This window comes from Saccoglossus kowalevskii, chromosome 15, assembly GCF_978046115.1.
Source record: "Saccoglossus kowalevskii chromosome 15, keSacKowa6.1, whole genome shotgun sequence".
NCBI classification, from domain to species: domain Eukaryota; kingdom Metazoa; phylum Hemichordata; class Enteropneusta; family Harrimaniidae; genus Saccoglossus; species Saccoglossus kowalevskii.
Genome location: NC_140655.1, coordinates 18,461,479 through 18,482,825, shown reverse-complemented (window position 1 = coordinate 18,482,825; position 21,347 = coordinate 18,461,479). Strand labels below are relative to the sequence as shown.

At 35.2% G+C, this 21,347-nt stretch overlaps 1 protein-coding gene across 1 annotated transcript; it reads right to left on the bottom strand.

Moving 5' to 3' along the window:
- Window positions 1–320: 320 nt before the first annotated feature.
- LOC100371045 (5-hydroxytryptamine receptor 7-like) lies at window positions 321–4,398 on the bottom strand. Its single transcript, XM_002731110.2, has 2 exons — window positions 3,945–4,398; window positions 321–889 (listed from the first exon to the last, which is right to left on the bottom strand). Exons 1-2 carry the CDS (start codon window positions 4,396–4,398, stop codon window positions 321–323), a joined length of 1,023 nt encoding a protein of 340 aa, XP_002731156.2.
- Between the last annotated feature and the right edge of the window lie 16,949 nt (window positions 4,399–21,347).

Here is a 21,347-nt window from a genome sequence, read left to right as displayed (position 1 = left end):
ACAAGCCTCCCTAATGTAGTCTGGAATAAAATAGATAGAATAGTTGTTAATTCTGTTTGAGTAATAGACACGTGACCGGATATTAAACTATCGTATTTACTCATTTTGGTACAAATATTATCACAGTGTCATAGTTATTTGTTGGATAAAAAAAATCGTGTTCTTAGTTTGCGATAAGAATAACCGTGTATTGACTATAAACAAGACTGGGTTATATTTTTGTAAAGTTTGTATTTTCATAGAATATTGTTGTTTTCAAATACACGTGTGTGTTTGGGTGTGGAAAATTAACTGAATTTTGCTATTTTTTATGAATTTGATCACGGCTGTGCATTTGTTATCGCGTGCACCGTATCATTATCTCCGGGACGTCCCCGTATACACAATATAGCCATAAACTCTTCTGTGAATCTTCTGTTCATTACACCATATATAATTGGGTTACAACAACTGTTGCAGTATCCTAGCAACAACGTCGTCATTTCAACGACAGGCGACAGCAAATTCGGTGACACCACTCCCAAAACCATCGTTATACAAAAGGGCAGCCAGGCAAGGACGAAAGCGGCGATAACAACCAGAAATAACTTTGTCAACTTCATATCCTCTTCGCGCTTTCTTCTCACTCTCTCTCGGTCGATAGCAGCGGCCTCTTTTGCGTTATTTGCTTCTACCCGTTGCCTGCTGCGTCGGACGGTGTTCCAAATACTTGCGTATGAAAACAACATTATGCAGCAGGGTCCCCCGAAACACAGAACTATCATAAAGACTGTGTAAGATATACTGCTTCTCCACTTGCAGAAACAGAACGATTGGTTCGGCAGATAATCGTATTCAGCCCATCCAAACAGTGGTGGTGATGCGAGGCAGCATGCTAATAACCATACCCCTGAATAATATATATATATATATATGGAAATACAAAATAATGAATTATCATAAAGTAATGATTCCCAGTGTCATTAGTTGTGTAGTATTAAGTTGCGCATACATTCACCTGTTGTTAAGCAATTATCCCAACACAAATAATTCGATAGATATATAAGATACGAATCGATAAGTTAATCCAATTGATAACTGGGATATCAATTATCTATTGTATTAATTATACTATATTTTTATTTTTATTTTAGTGTGAGTAGAGAATGTCATGTAACAATTACAAAACAATTATAATACTGGTTCACATTTCAAGAAACCGACATTTCCTCACTAACATAAGCGTCACTATTGTCTCATTGATCGCGTTATCTACAAGTCCCATACGACGCGTACTTATAAAGAGAGCGCAAAATATAATATTTGTTCAGATGAAGTTCGAACCCGCTAAACGACGACTGTGACATTTTAATCAGTTCTTTTTCACAGAAAAGTCCAAATCTTATGAAACGTTTTCGCTCAAATCAATCGTTTCAGCGCTTACTTGGGGTCGCAAGGGTATGTGGATTTTGAGACTTGACGGGCGGTTTTATTACTTAAGCAGATTTTAGTTCTAAAAAGGGCCTTTGAAGTGCTTCAGCGTAAGGAATTTCGGCTTTTCATATGTTGTATTCCCAACCTTCAAACGCTTTAACAAACAGTGATTTCCAAACCTTCTTTTTGAACTCAACACGGCTTGTATGTAATTAGGTAAGAAACATTAACGAATTGGCAATGAACAGACATTTTCCCATCGTAGCATTGTTTCATTTTATTTGTGTGGTTTGACTAATACCGTGTCGACATGTGTGCCTCAGACCCGGCTTGGCTAACTTGGTAACAATCATTATGTATATGTAAATTGGCGTACGTTACCACAATGGAAGAAAAACTGCGCATTTTTCAGTTCAAAATATTGCATCAAATTTTGGCAACAAACAATTATCTTTTCCAAAATTAAATCCGATTGGACAATTGTTGTAAATATTGTATACAAACAGAAACAATTGAACATCTCTTCTGGGAATGTGCAACCATAATTTCGTTTTGGAGATTATTTCAAAACCATTGGAGGGGGGGGGGGTATTCCGGGAAGTGATAATATTGTTCTAAGCTGTGAACGTATTCTCTTTGGATTCCCCCACAAATCTACACTATTAAACCATCTTATTTTAATAGGTAAATATGTTTCATATATATGCCGCTTTAGAAATGTAACGCCTTCTCTTGATTATTTTATGAAGATTGTCAAAGAAAAGAAATGTATTGAAAACAAGTCATTGTCAATGATACGTCCCCTTTCCGTTCCGTTCATTTTTGAGTGACATATACTTTCAAAGCAGATCATGACCGAAATCTCAGACAACTGAAAGTGGTCTGATCCGAAATGCACCTGCATATGTACAATAGATTGTACTAAATCTGAACAAAATCCATCCATGCATGACTGAGATCCGGTTCCGGAATTGTGAAAATATGTGATTTTGATGCATTTTTTGCCTTAAAATGGACATCATTCAGCTATTGTTAAGCGGATCATGAAACAAATGCACATATCTATTTGTGACATGATGTACCATGTGTGTGTGAAGTTTGAACTTGATCAATCCAGACATGTCTCGGATACGGATCCAGAACTGAATTCTTTAAAACAAAATGGCCGCCAGTCGGCCATTTCAAACTAGATCAAAAAAAAAAATGTCGTGCATCAAGGTCCTATTATGTTTAATGTATGTACCAAATTTGAACAAAATCCGTCCATGCATAACTGAGATCCGGGTCCGGAATGGTGAAAATGTGCGATTTTGATGCATTTTCGGGCTTAAAATGGCCGCCATTCGGCTATCGTTAATCGGATCATGAAAAAGATGCATGTGCATATGTCCCATATAATGTGTGATGTATGAGTGAAGTTTGAACTTAATCGGTCCATGCATGTTCGAGATACAGGTGATCACGGACGCACGGACGCACGGACGCACACAGGGCAAAACATAAGTCCCCGTTTTCGGACTACGTCCGAACGGGGACTAAAAATGTCTTGAACGAAACAAAATACGTTTTAAATTGGGGTGCGTTGGCACCCTTGTTGGAATGATTAGCTTCTCTGTACTATTTTTGTAATGTGGATGTCGGGTCTGTGACGTTTTTACTGTTATGTAAACCATTGTACTTATTATTAGAAAAAAAACAAAAAAAAAACATTATCAATGGTTTTAATTAGTAAAGATTAAACTGAGCCGGCGTTGTTATCGGCCACGATGTTTCTTTAAATGATTCCTGTAAGTACGGGGCGCAATTCGAGACTTCCCATTTTAGGCTGTCTTAAACCAAATCGGCGTGGCGACGGCTTATTTTGTTTACAGTGTTTCAACGCCGGCTTAACTATAAAGCTGGTCTCCAAATCGGATGTTTGGCACACGTGTGAATACGATAGAACAGATGCCAGTCTGGAAAATGTTAGCCATTCACACATTCTTTACATCTTTCTATTTAAAATTGTCATAAAATCAATTATATTTTTAATATCTAACTCAAACGTCTAGAGAGACTGCAATAATTGTAGGCGCCGAGCGATGTCACTGAAAATGGGTTACTATTTTATACGTATCAGAGATGCAGGTAATACAATGTTCCCATGGCAATATACTGACTGATCACCCATTGTATATTTCAACGTCAGGCAACTATGCCTTAAGATATGACAGTGCTACAGGTATGATGTCGTCGTACCACCTCTTGTTCGATATGTGTCACATGAGACGTATATATAACCCATGTAAAATACATTGTTTGTTTGCACGAAATTCGAACGCAGGCTGTTTATTGATGGACTAACCGTATTTTTTAAAATACGTTTGGGCACGCACATGCGTCAGACGACAGCTAAGACCTTTGACGGTACATGTATGTTGCATCGTTTTCTTTTATTATTTGCTGTGCTAGATAAATGGCATGATATCCACCATACGCCGAATACAATACTACACACACACACGAAAACGTTATATTATTTGAAGGCTTACCTAGTATCATCGCCGCTGTACCCTTTTTGTTGTAAACGCTTCTAAAATGATGGGGATAGGAGATGAGAATAAATCGATTGACGCTGATAGCACCCAGTGACATAACAGACGCAATGAAATTGACCATGCTAGTGAACCCAAAGACAGAGCACCAAGCACTACCTAATACCCACTCTCCGTAAACGATGGTAACGACGGTAATCGGCATGTTTGCAATCGACACCATCAAATCAGCACCACTCAGGCATAGCACCAGCGCATTCGACGTGGTTCGTAGTTTGCGACTGCAAACAACAACCACCCAAAGAAAGACGTTTCCTGTGATGGATACGAGACAAATTGCAGTTAATATGACACTTTCTATGATTTTCTCCGTCAACGGTACACTTCCCGGTACAGTATCTAGACTTGAATCGTTGCAAGCTGATGTTGATGTGGTTTGTGTTACCGTCATCATCTCCGGCGGTTATCATTTCAGAAAGAGATGTTCGCTCGTTTTAAATACACGAGACAACTGCCAGAAAGAAAAAATAATCTTCCGAGTCGGTTGTTCCTGACTGCACATGCGCTATATTGATTGACAAATATGACGTGTGTCACCGTCTTCGCGTAATGCACGGCGGGGGGGGGGGGTGGTATCGAGCGTATGCCTGACATTTTTATGACAATTTAGGTTTTATCAAATATTTGGAATTTCTGAAAATTTGATATACGTTAATTCACGAAAACACAGTCTATACAAATAATATGGCCGTGTCACGGATTAACGACTGCAATATTTTTCATATTTTTACATTTCATATTTTTCATATATGTCGTGTTCGAACCACATATCGTATGGTAGTTCGTTGCTTCTAGGCACTGATATAATCATACCTTATTGGAAGGTATTATTTTTAGATTTTTACAGGTATATTGAACATTATTAAGTTTACACTCCGTCCACGTGTAAGTGTGACATTGATTTTAAACTTAGCCAACAATTATATGTATATTTCTTATACTGGTACAATTTGTAAACGTAAATGTACATTTAGCGCCCTCCTGAGTTATGTCTTGGATATTCTTTTAACATCCTCATCTGCAATGCTAGTTCCCGGTAAAGAGTAATCGCCATATTGTCCCACTGGGCCGACATTCCAGCCTAAAAGCACGTGACTAAGTACATGTAACGTAATTTGAAAATATTCCAAGTTCCGCTCTGCGTAAACGTGTCTGTAATACTGCCATAATACCATGTTCATTCTTTCTGCCTGCTTAGACCTTGTTACGGTTCTGGTATTTCTCGCTAATTGTGTAACAAAGAAACAGTTTTATTTTTACGAGAGTAAAGGCAAAAACCCTGCTTTAAATATAGAACGATCACGAGCGTAAACGCTGACGTCAGGTAACCAAGGGAAATACAACAAAGGACGAGAACTTTATGAACCAATCTGAATGTCGGAACCAGGCAACTGCAATGGCGGCTTCAATCACAGACCACTAATAAAAGTGGTGCGAAGTGTGAAACTACAGTGTAAAGTAGACTGTAAATCTTAGGAGCACTTCCATGTTTTCACTCCACATTGTTTTTCATCAAAATCCTACTGTTGAGTTAAAAACGTGTGTATTTTATTATAAAACATCTGTATTTTCTATCAAACCAGTAGTGTTTTAGTGTTTTTAGAAAAGTGTTTTTGGAAGTTATTAAAACACGTTTTGATGAAAATGAAGCACATTGTGAACGCACGAATATACACTTTTATTAAAATGAATGTTTTACGAGGAGATAAATGTGTCATTAAAGTGTTTATTCATAGAACATTTATCAACTAATGCGTCCAACTTTATGCATTATGCAAGCAGTGATAAACAAATTTAAAGAAATGTCTGGGGGCTCATAATAAACATTATTATACATCTGTCACTGTAACGCCACAGCGTACCGTAATTTTGCGGTGATTTACATTCATGTAATAATAAAAAATCAAGCATGGATGCCACCAGGACGCCACACTCACAGAAGTTCGCTGATTCTGTTCTAAACCTTCGAATTTCAGCATTCCCATGATGTATCCTGGGAAAGAAAAGTTTTCTATAATAATAAGGTTATTATGAGAATACCTCAAAACATGCACTCAGACAGTACGCCGTCGCATCGACCTCTGCTGCGCGTCGGCCGATGCTCCCGCTGTACTGTCTTCGTGACGTAATTCAGCGCATAACGAGATTGCCAAGAAATTACCCTCAGAAAATAATTTCATGTTTATATGGTCCAACCAGTTTATAAGTACAACTGGAAATTGAGACACGTGGTAAATACAGTACCTGATGGCCTAATGGATTTTAATACTTCGCATTTGGTGAACGGTGGTTGGTAGTTCCACTCACATCTGAGCAGTCTCACATGTGATTTAAGCATTTGTTCTCGAATACTGTTCAATTTGAAACACTTCAGAAATCAAGAATGCTTCAACCCACAATACCAGACTTTAAATTTTTCGCAAAGTGTTAATGTATAAGGCACATGTGTTTATGTGCGTAACTAAAACACTTTCCTTTCAAATTACACATGCAATATTTCAACCTGAAACAGCCGACTATAAAAGTGTTCATATACAGGATACTTGTGTAAGGCCTCTACGGTATATAACCACACTGCAAATCTGAGTGTTTTAAAATATGACACATTTTTGTCCACCACTTTAAGTGTGTTTTTCCTTAAAATTGCCAATGAGCCATTTTACAACACTACTGTTTTTAAAATAAAACATTGTTACTGTTTTGTGTTTATAAGCTTGTTCCCACTTTAAGAACACTTAAAGTGTTTATAATCTGCATAATTACGAAAAGTGTATGTGATGAAAACACTTGCAGTCGGTGTTTTATTTCAATATTTCAAAACTGTTTTTGCACATAACACATTATGTGAAGTGTTTCCAATATAAACACGTATTGAAAAGTGTTTCCACAAGGAACATGTATAAAATGTACTCTCACAACATATAGTGAAATATTATTGTAAAGAAATTACACTTATTTTAGACACGGATAATAGTATTCAATAGTATCTCCATGTTTTAAGCAAATACAGTAGGTCATATGGTTAACACAGACAATGTGTGGTTCATCCATTTATTTTTGTTTTCAGACGTATTTGACGTATTGGTGACCTCCGTTAGAAGTCAGTGTCACGTGACCACCTAGACAAGCATTTTAAATAATGCTTATTAATTGTATAATGGCCCCCGACCCATTACAATCATACAAATTGATTATTGACAAGAAATAAATTTATCTTACAAACTATGTATGAAAATATAGATGAAGAGGGTTTCAACAGATAGTATAACCACTATATGTGATGGGGATATTAACATCCTTTTTTATTTTTATTTTTAGATATATACATACAAACTTAATAGGTTATTTGATCTTTGATTAAAAAAACAACAACTTATAAATAAGTAGAGCTGATGAGTTAATGATCTGGTTGTTAGAGAAACTTATTAACTGTACTAGAGTATTCAAATTTGGGGGTTGTGTCTCATTTTGGAGATACTTTATCCTGATAATGTTTATCCACCGTATTTAATGCGAATAACACATTTTGATGTTACTTCTTGAACCGTGTAGCCCACAAAATAATTGAAATAATTTACTGTACTAGAGTATTCAAATTTGGGGGTTGTGTCTCATTTTGGAGATACTTTATCCTGATAATGTTTATCCACAGTATTTAATGCGAATAACACATTTTGATGTTACTTCTTGAACCGTGTAGCCCACAAAATAATTGAAATAATTTACAAGTTCTAATTTTGTGTACTCATTGGTAATTGCCAGTCGATTTTTTTTCTTTCAAGATGCAATGTAATGCACTGCTTTTCTCTGAATTGTACTACCGCAGTCCTCAAAACATTACAACTTATCTGTATGGTGAACTCATAGAATTACATTTTGGTAGTTGCGTAGATCATCTTTAAGACAGGAAATATTGGTCAGGTGCCCAAAGGGCAAAACATTGCAAGATCGTGACAAACAACAAAACACCAACTTTTCAGGAAAGTTACGTTTTGCCATGCACATTGCAAAAAATAGTGTGGCGACAGCAGACCCACTGGATTATATGGATTGAAGCACATGAAAAGTAAAGCATCTGTGGCATTCGAATAAACATTCCAAGTTCTCCAGGCACTTGTCTTGTCCTTCCCATAGAAGGACAATATTGTTCCGCGCCCTGTGAAGGCATGGAGAAGTATAGCAGAGAACGGGATTTGTCCTTTCCAAGATGCTGACAAATAGTGTTAATATGGTAATACTTAAACTGTGTTCCAGTCCCAAATGCTATCCATATATGAGTATTAGGAAACTGTTTTGAAATATCATAGAATTGACCAATTATAATGACAATTACATCGGTGTCCACTGTGCAAAGCATAACACTCCCAGCCCTTTTGCCTTTCCCAGTCAGTAAAATGTACTTTCATCCTCGTGCCGGCTTCTTCATGGTCACAATTGATCATTGGCTCCGCTGCACCCTTGCTGATTACTCTCTAATCTGGAAATAATTGTTCATAATAGATACAATCTTATGAGGAAATATAAGTTGCATGAATCAGAAGGTATGTCATATATCGGCCATGTTTTAAGAGGATTGTCAGAACTTACTAGATGTGATAAATAATACCTTGTTTTCCGGAATATTGATATCTTCTACACACTTGCTGAGAAATGCAGATAGCTCAACCTTGTTGGTTGAATCTCGCAGAAAATCATTCCATTTCTTCGGTAAATTTGTTCTTCCAGCAACCTTGTTCGAAGGCCCATTCTCCTTTTTCCCTGGTTGATCCCTTTGTATTGCAAGTTATGTAGCAGTCCCATACACACTCCAATCTTCCTGTACTTTGTAACTCACGGAGAATGAAAGAGAGGAATACATTTTCTGCATATTCTGTTGCTTGAATCAGATGTTGGAAGGACGTGCACAACTGGTGTACTATCAAATATGTACGTTGTTGATTGGCTATGTAGAGGTTTTGATTTGATCTTTGGTTCGGGAGATTTCAGCAGTGGCAGAGAGTTCTTTTTTATTGTGTGCTGGATAGGTAATGATCGATCTTCAACAGACTTCAGTGGTACTGATTTGGATTGGAGGTTCCAGATAGTTTTTATTACTGAATCGTCTGCACAAGCACGAGTATTTAAAATAAAACGCTCTGGTCAGTCATCTAGAAATGGGTATAACATCCACTGCATGCTTTATTATGGCTGGTGTATCAGCTTTTTCATAAAATGCTGCATAGCAATGCTGTGATAGCAGCGGGATCAGTTATTTTATGGCTTGGAATATCTCTTGTCAAAAGCTGTATAGTGTTATCCATGTCTCTTCAGTAGTTATTGCCTTGCTCCTGGGGGCTCCCTTTTCTTAGCGTTAAACGCAATCAGCTGAGAAATGGTCATGCAAGCTTGAGAATCATTGTGTTCATTAATTTCCATATGTTACCCATGATCATTGAGATGCGAACTTCAGGTAATGCGTCATTCTGACAGTCAGGCGAGAACTAGCCCGAAAACTTGCCATCTCAAATATCATTTTTAGTGCTTCAGATTTGTAGTCAAGAATCAGAAGTGCGTCCTGCAACATTTTCTGCATGACTTCTAGGAATACACATACTGTTCTTCTCCCATCTGATTGATCTTGCATACTACTGCTTTTAAAGTGTTCCAATATCTCATTCTGAAGACGTGATTTATGGGTGGAGATGTCTACACTGAAGTCTTTTAAATATTTCTCATAGGTAAGATGTATTTCAGACAAGAAAACATTGATGTGCCTTCTACCTAAACAGCATTTTCAAATATAACCTACTAAACCAGCAAAAGTTTGTGCTTTTGCTATTTAAACTTTTAATCTTGATAAGCAAGAGGAACTCTCAGATGTTCTGAAATAACTGTGGTACTTGTTTCGGCACTTTGTTGAACAACTCAGGGGATACTTGGCATCTCTATTTTCCCAGAAATTTGTTCATCGTCCATATCAGTAGCCCACTTTTTCAGCAATGCGTTCATATTAAATATTGTAAACTCGTGGATCATTTCCTTTTCCGCACAAAAAATATTCATATTCAGTTGAGTTGCTCTGCGCTTCTTCTTTCTGTGATTTGGTGATTGCTCGTTTTAACATTTCATTGTTAAATTTCTGTTGGCAAGATTCATGCCATGTTGCCTTGTTTTTTTTGCCTTGTGGATTTCCATATTCTCCCAAACCACCTTTATAAATAATTAAATGTGTATAACTAATTAACCAATTTTATATCTTGGTGACAAGAAACCAAGGCTCGACAGTGGGAATTATCAATCAATATACTTTCTCACCCCATGTAACTATCGCTTGTCTGATCAGGAAAGTAATTGCATGGGTTGGAGGTATACCAATGAGAAATATGTAAACTATATGGACAAACTGGCCAGTACACATCTCATATCTCTACAACAACAAATAACCTGGTTTGTTTAGATTGATGTGATTCAGTTTTTAACAAACAGTATACAATATTTGCAGGATTCAATGACAATTCAGTTATTAATATGATCATCAAATTGCGCCTGAAGCCAACAGCAGACAATATCGTCAATGCACATGCATAGCTGGTATCGCCACTGCGCATGTACACCAACGAATTTGCGACAGCCAGGTATACTATTATCATCAGTGTCGTGCTGATAAATGGTAGTGTGACAATATAAATGTCGAATAGGAATAGTAACTTTGCAATTTCATTTTCATACAAACACACTTTGTGGCCGTTATTTAAAAACAGCTTATTAACATATAGAATAAGACTTTCTGGTTCCATTTTTAAGAGAATCATGAATTTCCTGAGAAAGAGCTGTTTCGAAATTTTAGCTATATTTATATTATATTTGAAGCATAAGATGAATTTCAGTGAGCATTCAATGAACAATAGCCTTATTTTTTATAGTATGCAAATTATCTAATTAGCATATTCATTTCAGAAATAAATAATCATACTCTATTTTAACATTAATATTGTGCTTCTACCCTGAAAAATGAAAAAGTTAGAGCGTGTTATGTGTTTTCAAGCGATGATAACGGTTGCCATGACAACTAAGCTGAAAAAATAGGACCTTACTGTGGTCTGAATTTTTGCAGTCAATATTTTTCGCAATGTGCATGACAGAACCTAACTTTCCTGAAAATGTTGTGTTTTTGTCCGGTTTGTCACGATCTTTCCATTAAGTCACCTGACTATACAGTGTATATACAGGACCAGAGTGACTCCAGTGTGTCGAAAAATCAGACTCACTCTCACGTGAAATCGTCGCGTTAGTCGCACTGGACGCACAAATGTCAAGTAAACACATTGTATTTTTACAATTTTATTTTTAATAAATATTTAATATTTTGCAATTAATATTTTATTTGCTTACTTTACTTCCTATGTCGACAGCAACTATGAGTTTAAAAATTATTTCTCAGTACTTATTCACTGTTAAAATGCTGTACCGTTACTTTCACCATCCTACTACAGCCAGATCTGAAGGCCTTTGCCGCATTCTGGCCATGCTGTGTGGCGCGTATCGCGTGGACGGGTTTCACGTTCTCTGCACGTAATAAGCTCGGTTATTAAGCATCTTTTTATTGGGGATGCCCGGTGGCCGAGGGGAAGACGTGTAGTGGCGTGAAGCTAGGCGATTAGGTGCCGTACGCGAGCGCCGGTTCGAGTCACGCACGTAGTACGTATTTACTATAATTAGACATAGTCTTTACCTTGCCGTTTATTCGGTGTTATTTGCTTGTATTTTTACACGCGTTTTGCGTGAATACAGTGACACGGAATTAAGCGATCAGTTTTGAAATGATACACGGGATATTTATAAGGACTATAGAAAGAAAGAGTGTAATTATGATTAAAAAGTTTGTATATTTCCAGGCATTCAGAATTTTTTTTAATGATTTTCGATCTTTGATTATTTTTTGCTCATATCATTTTATGTGGCTACTGTGCTATTTCGCATAGTTTTACAATTTTACGTATTTATTCATATATAATGCTAGATTGCTTAGTATATTTGTTATACAAGGTGAAAACATGTAAGATTTTTTTAAAGCTTTTTTCAAGCATTTAGCGAGATTCATTTCTTGTTGTAAAGTGCATTGTTGTCTTAGTTTTCTCCTCTACGTGGTAACCAAGTTCTCTCTTTAGAAAAACAACTAATTGGACAACTAACCAAGATCAAAGTCGTATCAGTGTGGCAACTTTCGCTATGGTTCTCCAATTAAATCCAACGCATCAGCTTGCTGCTGATTTCAATATTGTCTTCAGTCAGTTCAGCTTTAAATATGATTAGCACATTTGTCACTGGGCTTGAAATATGTTAAATTAAGGTAGTTTTATGGTTTTAATACAAAATCAAATGAATTTTTTTTGTACGGATGAACTGAATATAAGGAACAACCTTTAAAAACGTAACATGTTTTTTGAGAGCTACCCGCAGGGAAAGAACATCCAAGTTAAGCTAATCGTGAAGAGGCGATGCTCGAAATTGCGCTGTTAAGTTCAGATTGCAGCAAATTAACCCGCATTTTAAGGACCGTGGTAGATAGAAAAATAAAAATTAAGCTAACGTAACATAAAGCGGCGATTGTCGATTCCGACTCGATGACGTTCCATTGTTTCCAACTACGTATTCGACATGATCGACCGGGATCATTAAATTTGAACTTGAGAGCACAAACTCAATGTACTGTATTAAAGTAAAAAAAAAAACCCACATCACGTACGAAACATGAATACTCAAATGTTTATTTACAATCGTGCAAATCTCTTACCGAGCAACTAATTGAACTGATTTTTTGAACTATACTCATGGTTATATCCAACGGCCACCAGTAACAATTCACCGATGCATCTAATTAAAAAGAGAAACGCACGATCGGACATGATTCGAAAGTTCATAATTGATGTGGTAGTCAGCCCCTAGGGGGAAGGGCTTGTCAATATTACAGTGAAACTTTAATGGCATTAAAAAATATCCACTTTGTATAACGAATTCTCATTAATAAAGATACTGATATATTTTGCTTAAATGAAGCTCATCTGAAAAATAATGAATCAATTGACATTGACTGTTATTTATGGTCTAAACTTTGTTATAAGCATTGTTATTTTTGTTCAGTTGTCTCTGCATGTTATTCACCTACGACGAAATGTCAGTTGGGTACTTGGGACTTTGCCATTTAATTTGTCAAATTTGTGCATATTCTCAAGCCGATAATTTGTAATTCGTTTGGACTTCCACGACAGGTTTAGAATATAATTGGGTTGAACCAAGATATCGATTCCATAGAATCAAACTTGATGTTGAAAAACATTATAAAAACCTTCTTGTATTTGTCAAATGTGTATCAAATATATTCTGCAAATGACAAAAGCACTTCTATTTCACAAAGAGAATCATTAGATTGTCTTAGTTTATCTATCAGAATGTGTATGCAGTAATTGTAAGCGAACTTATTGATTTATTTGGTTTACATTGTATTTTATGCGACTCTGCAGCTTCAGACTACTCTTCTCCAGATTGTGCTTTTAACTACAGAAGGTACCCCTATATATAGAGCATATTGTTAATGAGGTTCATTGACATCATCTCAGCCCTGACCGGATTATAACTCAGAAAAATCAAGGAATAATTGATTGTATTCACTCAAACTCTTATCGACTAAATGCACGTGTTTTGTAAAATTTACCTTATTTATTTTGGAAATTTACCTTATACTTAAACACAGAAAGATCGTGAAATGATAAAAAATAAAACCAAATTACATGCCGTTTTGGTTAGAAGTTTTTGCAAATTTTCGGAAAGTTCTAAGAGCAAAGAAACGAGAATTTCTTAGATGTAATCATTTATGGAAACATGTCTATACGCTAGGATTACATTCTCATCTGCACAACATCATTTTGATAAATAGTATAGACATTCTGAACGAAAATAATAGTTCCTCCATAACGCACTCCGTGCGTACTTCTAAACTGCGTGTGCCCGCTTATGGTGCTAATGGAATAAGCCTTCTCCTTTGCAAAGAACTCGGAAATCGATCTTGATCGGTGATGAGAAAAATTACGACCTGGACCGTGATCTTCCTGATTGCGGACAGAGCTTGCGCAATGAAGAAAGTGAAAGTGCTAATATGTCTCCCAACGTTTGTCATGCGGTGTGCAAACGTATATTCTGATGAAATATTTGTTGTATGTGTATAATATGTTTTTGTCATTTTGTGATCAATGTCTTGTTTAGAACCTCGATTTCAAATGTGCTCCTGTAGTTTCAAGAATCAAATTTGAAGAGAATCACAATACACATATCTATATATGACACAAAATAATACGTCGACTACTAAACCTAGAAATACAAAATCGCGTTTTTTAACCCCTACTGCCGTTTTATTACTCGCTTATTTGAGACACTCTTGTTTGATTGTCCAAACCTTGGGAATAATTCGCAACAATTCAATTTCCTACCTTACAACCCAGACGGTCAAATAGCGTCAATAGTGTATCATTTTAAAATTTCCATCCGTCTTGTGAGAGACTTTGAACTGGCGAGAACTTGATTCCATACAACCTCGTTTCATCAAACTTGAACAATATGTTTATATCATGAATAAAGACAAATGTTAACATTGTCGTCCATGGATACCTGATTGGAGAACATCAAAGTTGTTCTTGTTTGTTAATTTCTTTTACAGTTCAAGCCTGGGATAATGCGGGCTCGTAAAAGTCAAATGTTTGTGAACTAGTCTCAGGGTGCTCTACAGTACACATTCGAAAAACATATATCTAAACCCACCAGTGTCATTAATTATACTATAGTATTTAACTTAAAGTTGTTTTTCTATTCAATCTTGTTTTTATTCTATCTGCTTCAATACGTCTCATACAACATCATTGCTTAGTTGTTTGTAAATACACGTTACGTTTTTGTACCTTGTTTTTAATTTGTCTTAGAAATTGACAGGAGTTATCGTAACCTCGTGCAGTGAGAACCAGTGTGACTTGCCTGTCGATAAGGATTCTTTTTCTAAGTTGCATATGTTTAATAAATGTTGGGTTTTTTTGTTTAATTTTACCCGTGAATAAACAATCACTATACTATAAAGTTTTTGCGATGGTATCGCAAAGAAATACGAACACAGCACAGTGGGATCATAGACCAACGCTTAGCAAAGGTCGATGAGATAGTATACTGTTTATAAGTGCATAATTTGTGGTATCTCCGTAAGCATATTCATATTTTGCTCGGTTTTAATTTTAGTATCGCTGATAGATAAGGCACGTGAAATTAAATCCCTTGAAATACAAGTGAAAATAATGCATTAACAGTCATATACATCTTCAAATCTAACTCATCGGTGTACGGTATCCAGAACTGTGTAAAATAGTTTTGTAATTTTTTCGCTAAGGACTTCGTTATCAAAAACGTCCACCATCTTGGAATTACCACGTAATCATTTCATATTTGTAATTCGTATTTCCTAATTCGGCAGGATGTAGATTCCTCGTGTAATTGTAACTTATAGACCAATTATTTTTTTACAATTAGATACGATCTGATTAAAATCCGATGTAGGTATGAGGCTCCAATTTTTTTTTAATATTATTTTTTTTTTTATAACCCTTTATATTATATTTATTTGTATTTTAGTTTGAATATGTCGATTTTTTGTTTTTTCTTGCCGTAAATCATTTCCTAAAAAATTGTATCCCAGTCGCCTCTAACTACACCTGACTCAATGCCGATAACAATCTTGTACAACGAGATCAATTTTCGACGAGTTTTGTCGACCAATCATAGTTCGGCTTACAAAAATAGCTGTCTGACTTTGCACATGCGCCAGACTCATCGTTCCAGGTTATTTCAAGATGGCTGCAAGTAATGTAAGAACGGATGTGAAATCAATAGAGGATTCCAAATTTGAGGTGAGTTTTAGTCACTTTTACAAAAACTTAATTATTATTTTTGAGCAATCACGATTAATTTATGTAATAAATTTGAGATAATTCAGATTTCAACTTTGATGACTTTGTATTACCAGGTGAGGCGGCGGTCATCGATCTTGTTAACGAGTCACATTTGACACAATATATACCACCAGTTACGTGCAAAGCCATGTTGTTTCGACTTTATAGTGATAAACCTATGCCTTACATGTCAGTAATTTGTATTTAGCCTTTCAACGACATTCCTTGCGCCTGTGAGTAACAGTAATAGTTTTTTGTTCACGTGACGCTGTGACTGTGACGTATATGCATGAACCAGTAACGTGAATAATTTATTTGCCGAGTCATTTTTGTTATTGCGATATATTAAATGTGTACATTTCCCCTTTCTTTAAGGTGTGCAAGAAGGAGGCATTAACACATCTGTTATTAAAAACAATGTCCAAGCCATCCTGTCAACTGGATTTGGTTAAATCACTAATCTACCCATGTATAATTCAGGAACCTGGTCCCGTTATCATAGTTTCACATGTGGTTTCATTAATGAAACTTCAGGTAAGATTTCCGCTCAACATTAAAATCATAGTTTGCATTATGTGTGTTATAAATTGTAGAAATTCATGTTGAATGGTCGATGGAATGCGGTTTAAAAGTGGCTTAGCCACTCATCATTTCATATTTTCTGATAACATGCGAATATTTTTAATGTAGGATATATATGAAAAATATTCCGCCACTACTGCATATGTACAGAGCTGTGTTGGTTCATTAAGATATTTGGGCAATTCATTATAAAAGTGCTCATTCTACCAAAATTTCAGTGTACATGTTTTTTTAGAGAATTTTTTTTCTTAAAAATCAGGAAATGATTAGATAGAGTCCTAACTTGTAAAAATGATAATTTCTGTGATCTTTTTTGTAGGAGTGAGAAACCAGATGACAGCCAAAAAAGCATGTGCAAGACGCAACAAAGTGCATTCAAGGAATTTTTCTAGCATGTTGGGGGAACTATGCTGTTTTGCGTGATGTTACAGTTCTTGCACTGACCACATCTCTACAGTCTCAGTTGAAAGACAGCCTCATTACATTATTCCAGACTCCTAGGGACAGTGTATCCATATTTTATTGGATGGTTGACAAACTAAATAAAGGGAAAGATACTTTATTTTTCATTAGCTAAAATATGATTATTTCAAAAAGGAGTATTCCCAGTCAGTTTTTTATATGCGAATGTACCGGTACTGTAGGAAAACTGACAGTATTGTACATGAATCGCATCCAAAAGAAATAGCTGAAATGTGTAACTAAAGTTTCAGATTATGTTCTGCTACACAGCCTTTGGTATGGGCATTTTTATCAAAAATGTACTCCATTTAGATCCCTCTTTCAATATTGAAAGTTATAATACAGGGGTCGGGGTTGAGTTGGTAGAGATGATGAACCATCTCAGCAGTCTTATTTTAACATGTAAATTAATAAATTATATAATAAATGTAACGGTATGTAGGAAGGTTAACTTATTTGAAGATTTTGCATCAAATGAAGACATCAGTGACATGAAGAGCAATAAACCACATCACCTAAATAAGTGACATCTTGGTATATTAAGCCATTAATTTATTTTCCAACTGCTTTCATAAGCAAAAAATGTTCATCTGTTTAAAGAAAACAATTTACAGAACAAGGTTTATTTAAATATCAATAAATATTTATCTCAAAGAAAATATGTTTGTCAATCAATAATGTACTGAAAATACTCTTATAAAAATAACAAAAGTATTTGGCAGCTATTCATCACAGTTTTAGAATTTTAATTTTTGTTGTTGCCTAGTCAACAGGGATATGTGGCTACCTACTATTAGTTAATTGTGATGGTGCTGTTTATCAAAGTAGAAAAACTATTCCAAAATGCCTGTTGACAATCTTAGTTAAATAACAAATTGCTGGATACTAAAGATACCTGGTGGATCTTTTCTTTGTGTGACCAAAGATATAAACTATGACATTTTGCATCAAAAACACTGACAAAAAAATAGATGGAATCAATTCTGATCAGACATAGACAAGAACAACTAAGTCATTAATAATTATAAAAAAACAGAACAGAACTGGTATGGAAAAAAATTATAGTACAGCATCATGTCTAAGAATATACTAATTAACATGTTAAATTAATCCATGTGCTGCATTAATCTCACAACGTAAATTGTATGAAATTTGCATTACAACAGTTGGCGAAAAAAAGTACACTGAGCTAGCAGCGTCTCAGCTACGATATCAGTGCTGTTGGCAATGAACATCAATAAATACAATATAGGTGATTAACATAAATATTATGTAAATTATATAAATATATACTATCGACGCGCGAATACTAGTAGTTGGTTTCTAAAACTGAATCCACAAACAACACATTTATCTGCCCTGGAGAATAATTGTTTCTGGGGTGTCACGTTCTTCCTGAAAACAAACAAACATGGAACACGGTGAATTGATAGCGAGCGTTGTTTCCCCCCATCGTAAACATGCGTGTTGACGGTGACCAATCGGTCAACCGGGAGCAGTAGAAAAAACATCCATTTTTCATGAATCCTTAGCTTAGAAACGATCGACTAAAATGAATTTTCAAGTAAAGATCGTGATTGGGATAAAACAACTTGAAGTTGATACCGGATCACCGACGCCGATCCAGAGGCAAAAAAACAACATTACTGGCACATGTAAATCATCTGCCACCAAACAGAAATGAAATACAATCAAGGCCAAACTAGTTAATGAATGCTACTTACTTGTTATTTTAGACAACGTTCATCATCGAAAAAACTGCGTTGTTAATAAGTTGTATGAGGTCCAGCTCACGCAAACGTAGCAGCAGTGCGCCGCCATGTTTTGAATCATGCTCAGACGCGTTTGTAAACCGTGATCTGATTGGCTGGTCCCAAGGCGAGAATTGTATAGCCATTGAGTCAGATGTAGTTAGAGGCGACTGGGACACAATTTTCTAAAAACTGATTAACGGCAAGAAAAAACAAAAAAATCGACATATTCAAACTAAAATACAAATAAATTTAATATAAAGGGTTATATATGAAAAAAATAAATAAAAATAATATTAAAAAAAAATTGGATACTCATATACCTACATCGGATTTTAATCAGATTGAATTAGATACTGTATCATTAGTAGCTTATGAAGTTAAATTCGACTAGTTGTGTGGACATTTCTTATATTTCATAGTTTACATTAGTTGGTGACATCGCAAAATTGTAATTGACGTTCCTGTATACAGTTATCATTACTCAGGCGTTTTTCATTGTGCGAAATTATTACTGTGATTGATTCGACAAATAGAAAACAACAAAATGACGCTTGCTTTATCCATTTATGTGTTATTTTGTGCAGCCATAAAATAAAACAGTCACATCGACAATACAACAGGTGAATAACTAGAAATGCATTAGTAATTATAAATTCCAATGAAAATCTAGAGACAATTCAGTATGACTGATTTACGACGATTATACGAAGTACATTTAATAGCATATTATATGTGCCATCGACGTAACTAGACAACCATAAAAGTTTACGTAATTCAACGCGTGGCATCGCCTTATTCAGGAAATAGTTTTATGTTTTACTATGTTCCGTCTTTTGGAAAAAAATGGCGGTGGATCGAATCATATCACTTGTATTTGAAGCACTTCGGAAAATAAGATCACCAATGATGTTTCAACACAAAACACCAAACTATAAATGTCTCACAAAGTGTTAATGTATAAGACACATTTGTGCTCACTGGAGTAGCTAAAGCACTTTTCCTCAACATTCTTTTATTTTGAAGCATTCCAGAAAACACACAATTAATATTTTAACCTAAAACTATCGACTGTATATGATTGATGAGTGTTTATGTAGAACAGTTATTGAGATTAACTAAAACACTGTATACTGCATATTAGAAAAACAATGCCCACACACGTCAACAATGTCAGCAGTAATACTGTGTGCACGTATAAAATTGAAGGTTTTGTTCTATTGTTAACCTCTTATAAAATGTGTCGAAATTGTAATTGATGGACCCGACTTCATGATCAGCAGCTGTGTACTGAATTTTCATTCGTAGCGTTCTCTCTTCATTTTAGTGTGTTCGGGTTGGTACGATGAATTATTTAACACGAATAAATTCATTGATGAACCAGTTTAAAATCAACATTCATGTCATCCTAATTATTCTTTACAAAAATTATACATGTCCTTTATTTTGAAACTTTATACACAAACTTACCATATTAATGTTTATATTTAGTACATAATTATTTTCTTGATTGTGTGATTGATTTATTAATTAATTGTATGATATGATAGCATTTTATTTGAAAATCACCCAACAACATTCACCATTCACCATTCAATTCAACTAAAACATATCAAGAATATAGAATATAAATTTTGCAAAAATACTAGGAATGAAAGAATCATTACTTGAAACAATATTTAGAAATAATTCAATATAAATATTACAGTAAAAAATGTAATGTTTGTTATGATTTCTGTGCAGTATTGCAAAGTGCTTAATTGCGAAATGCGTCACAAGCTTGTGAATTGATTATGATTTTGTTAATCGTGTATCATGTGGAAACACGTTTTGAGTCCCTGGTATATTTATGGTATATAGATTGTGAAAGCACATGTTTTTGGTGGAAACATTTTACAAAATGTGTGTCCAATAAAAGCACTTTCAGAAATGTTGTAATAAATAAAGACTTTTCAATACATGTTTGTGACATTACATATTGTCTTACATGCTAAAACATTCAAAGACAATGACTGTGAGTGTTTTCATCATACACAGTCACTTAACACATGTAATGTGTTATAATATAACTTAATTGGGATTAAAAAAAAATCTTTAGGAACAAAAATGTGTCAAATTTAAATTTTTGTTACAGTGAATGCAAATGATAGAGTGTTCCACAAATTAATTCTCGTATACGTGCTTACAATTACGTGTTCGATGAGTTATTCTGCGTTTAAACGTAACATGCTACCGAAAAGATAATTTTCTTCCGCAAAAGCTTTTGTAATTAACAAGTGATTATATGTTGTTACGAGGGTACCAAAAAAAATGCACGAAGCGTCAGTATTGACCGATGCGCAGAGGAGGTTAATGCGACCGTGTACTGTGCATCCTTTTTGGTATCCCTCATATTAGCCTTATTATTATACATCTTTTCCTCCCAGGGATACATTATGGGAATGCCTAAATACTAAAAGTTTAAAGCAAATTGAGCCAACTTGTTTGTATAGGGTCCGGTCAAACTCTTCCATGTTTGTTTTTATTATTCGAGGACGGTTGCGCGCGTAATCGTTCCCATTTGGAATTCGCATTTTCTTATA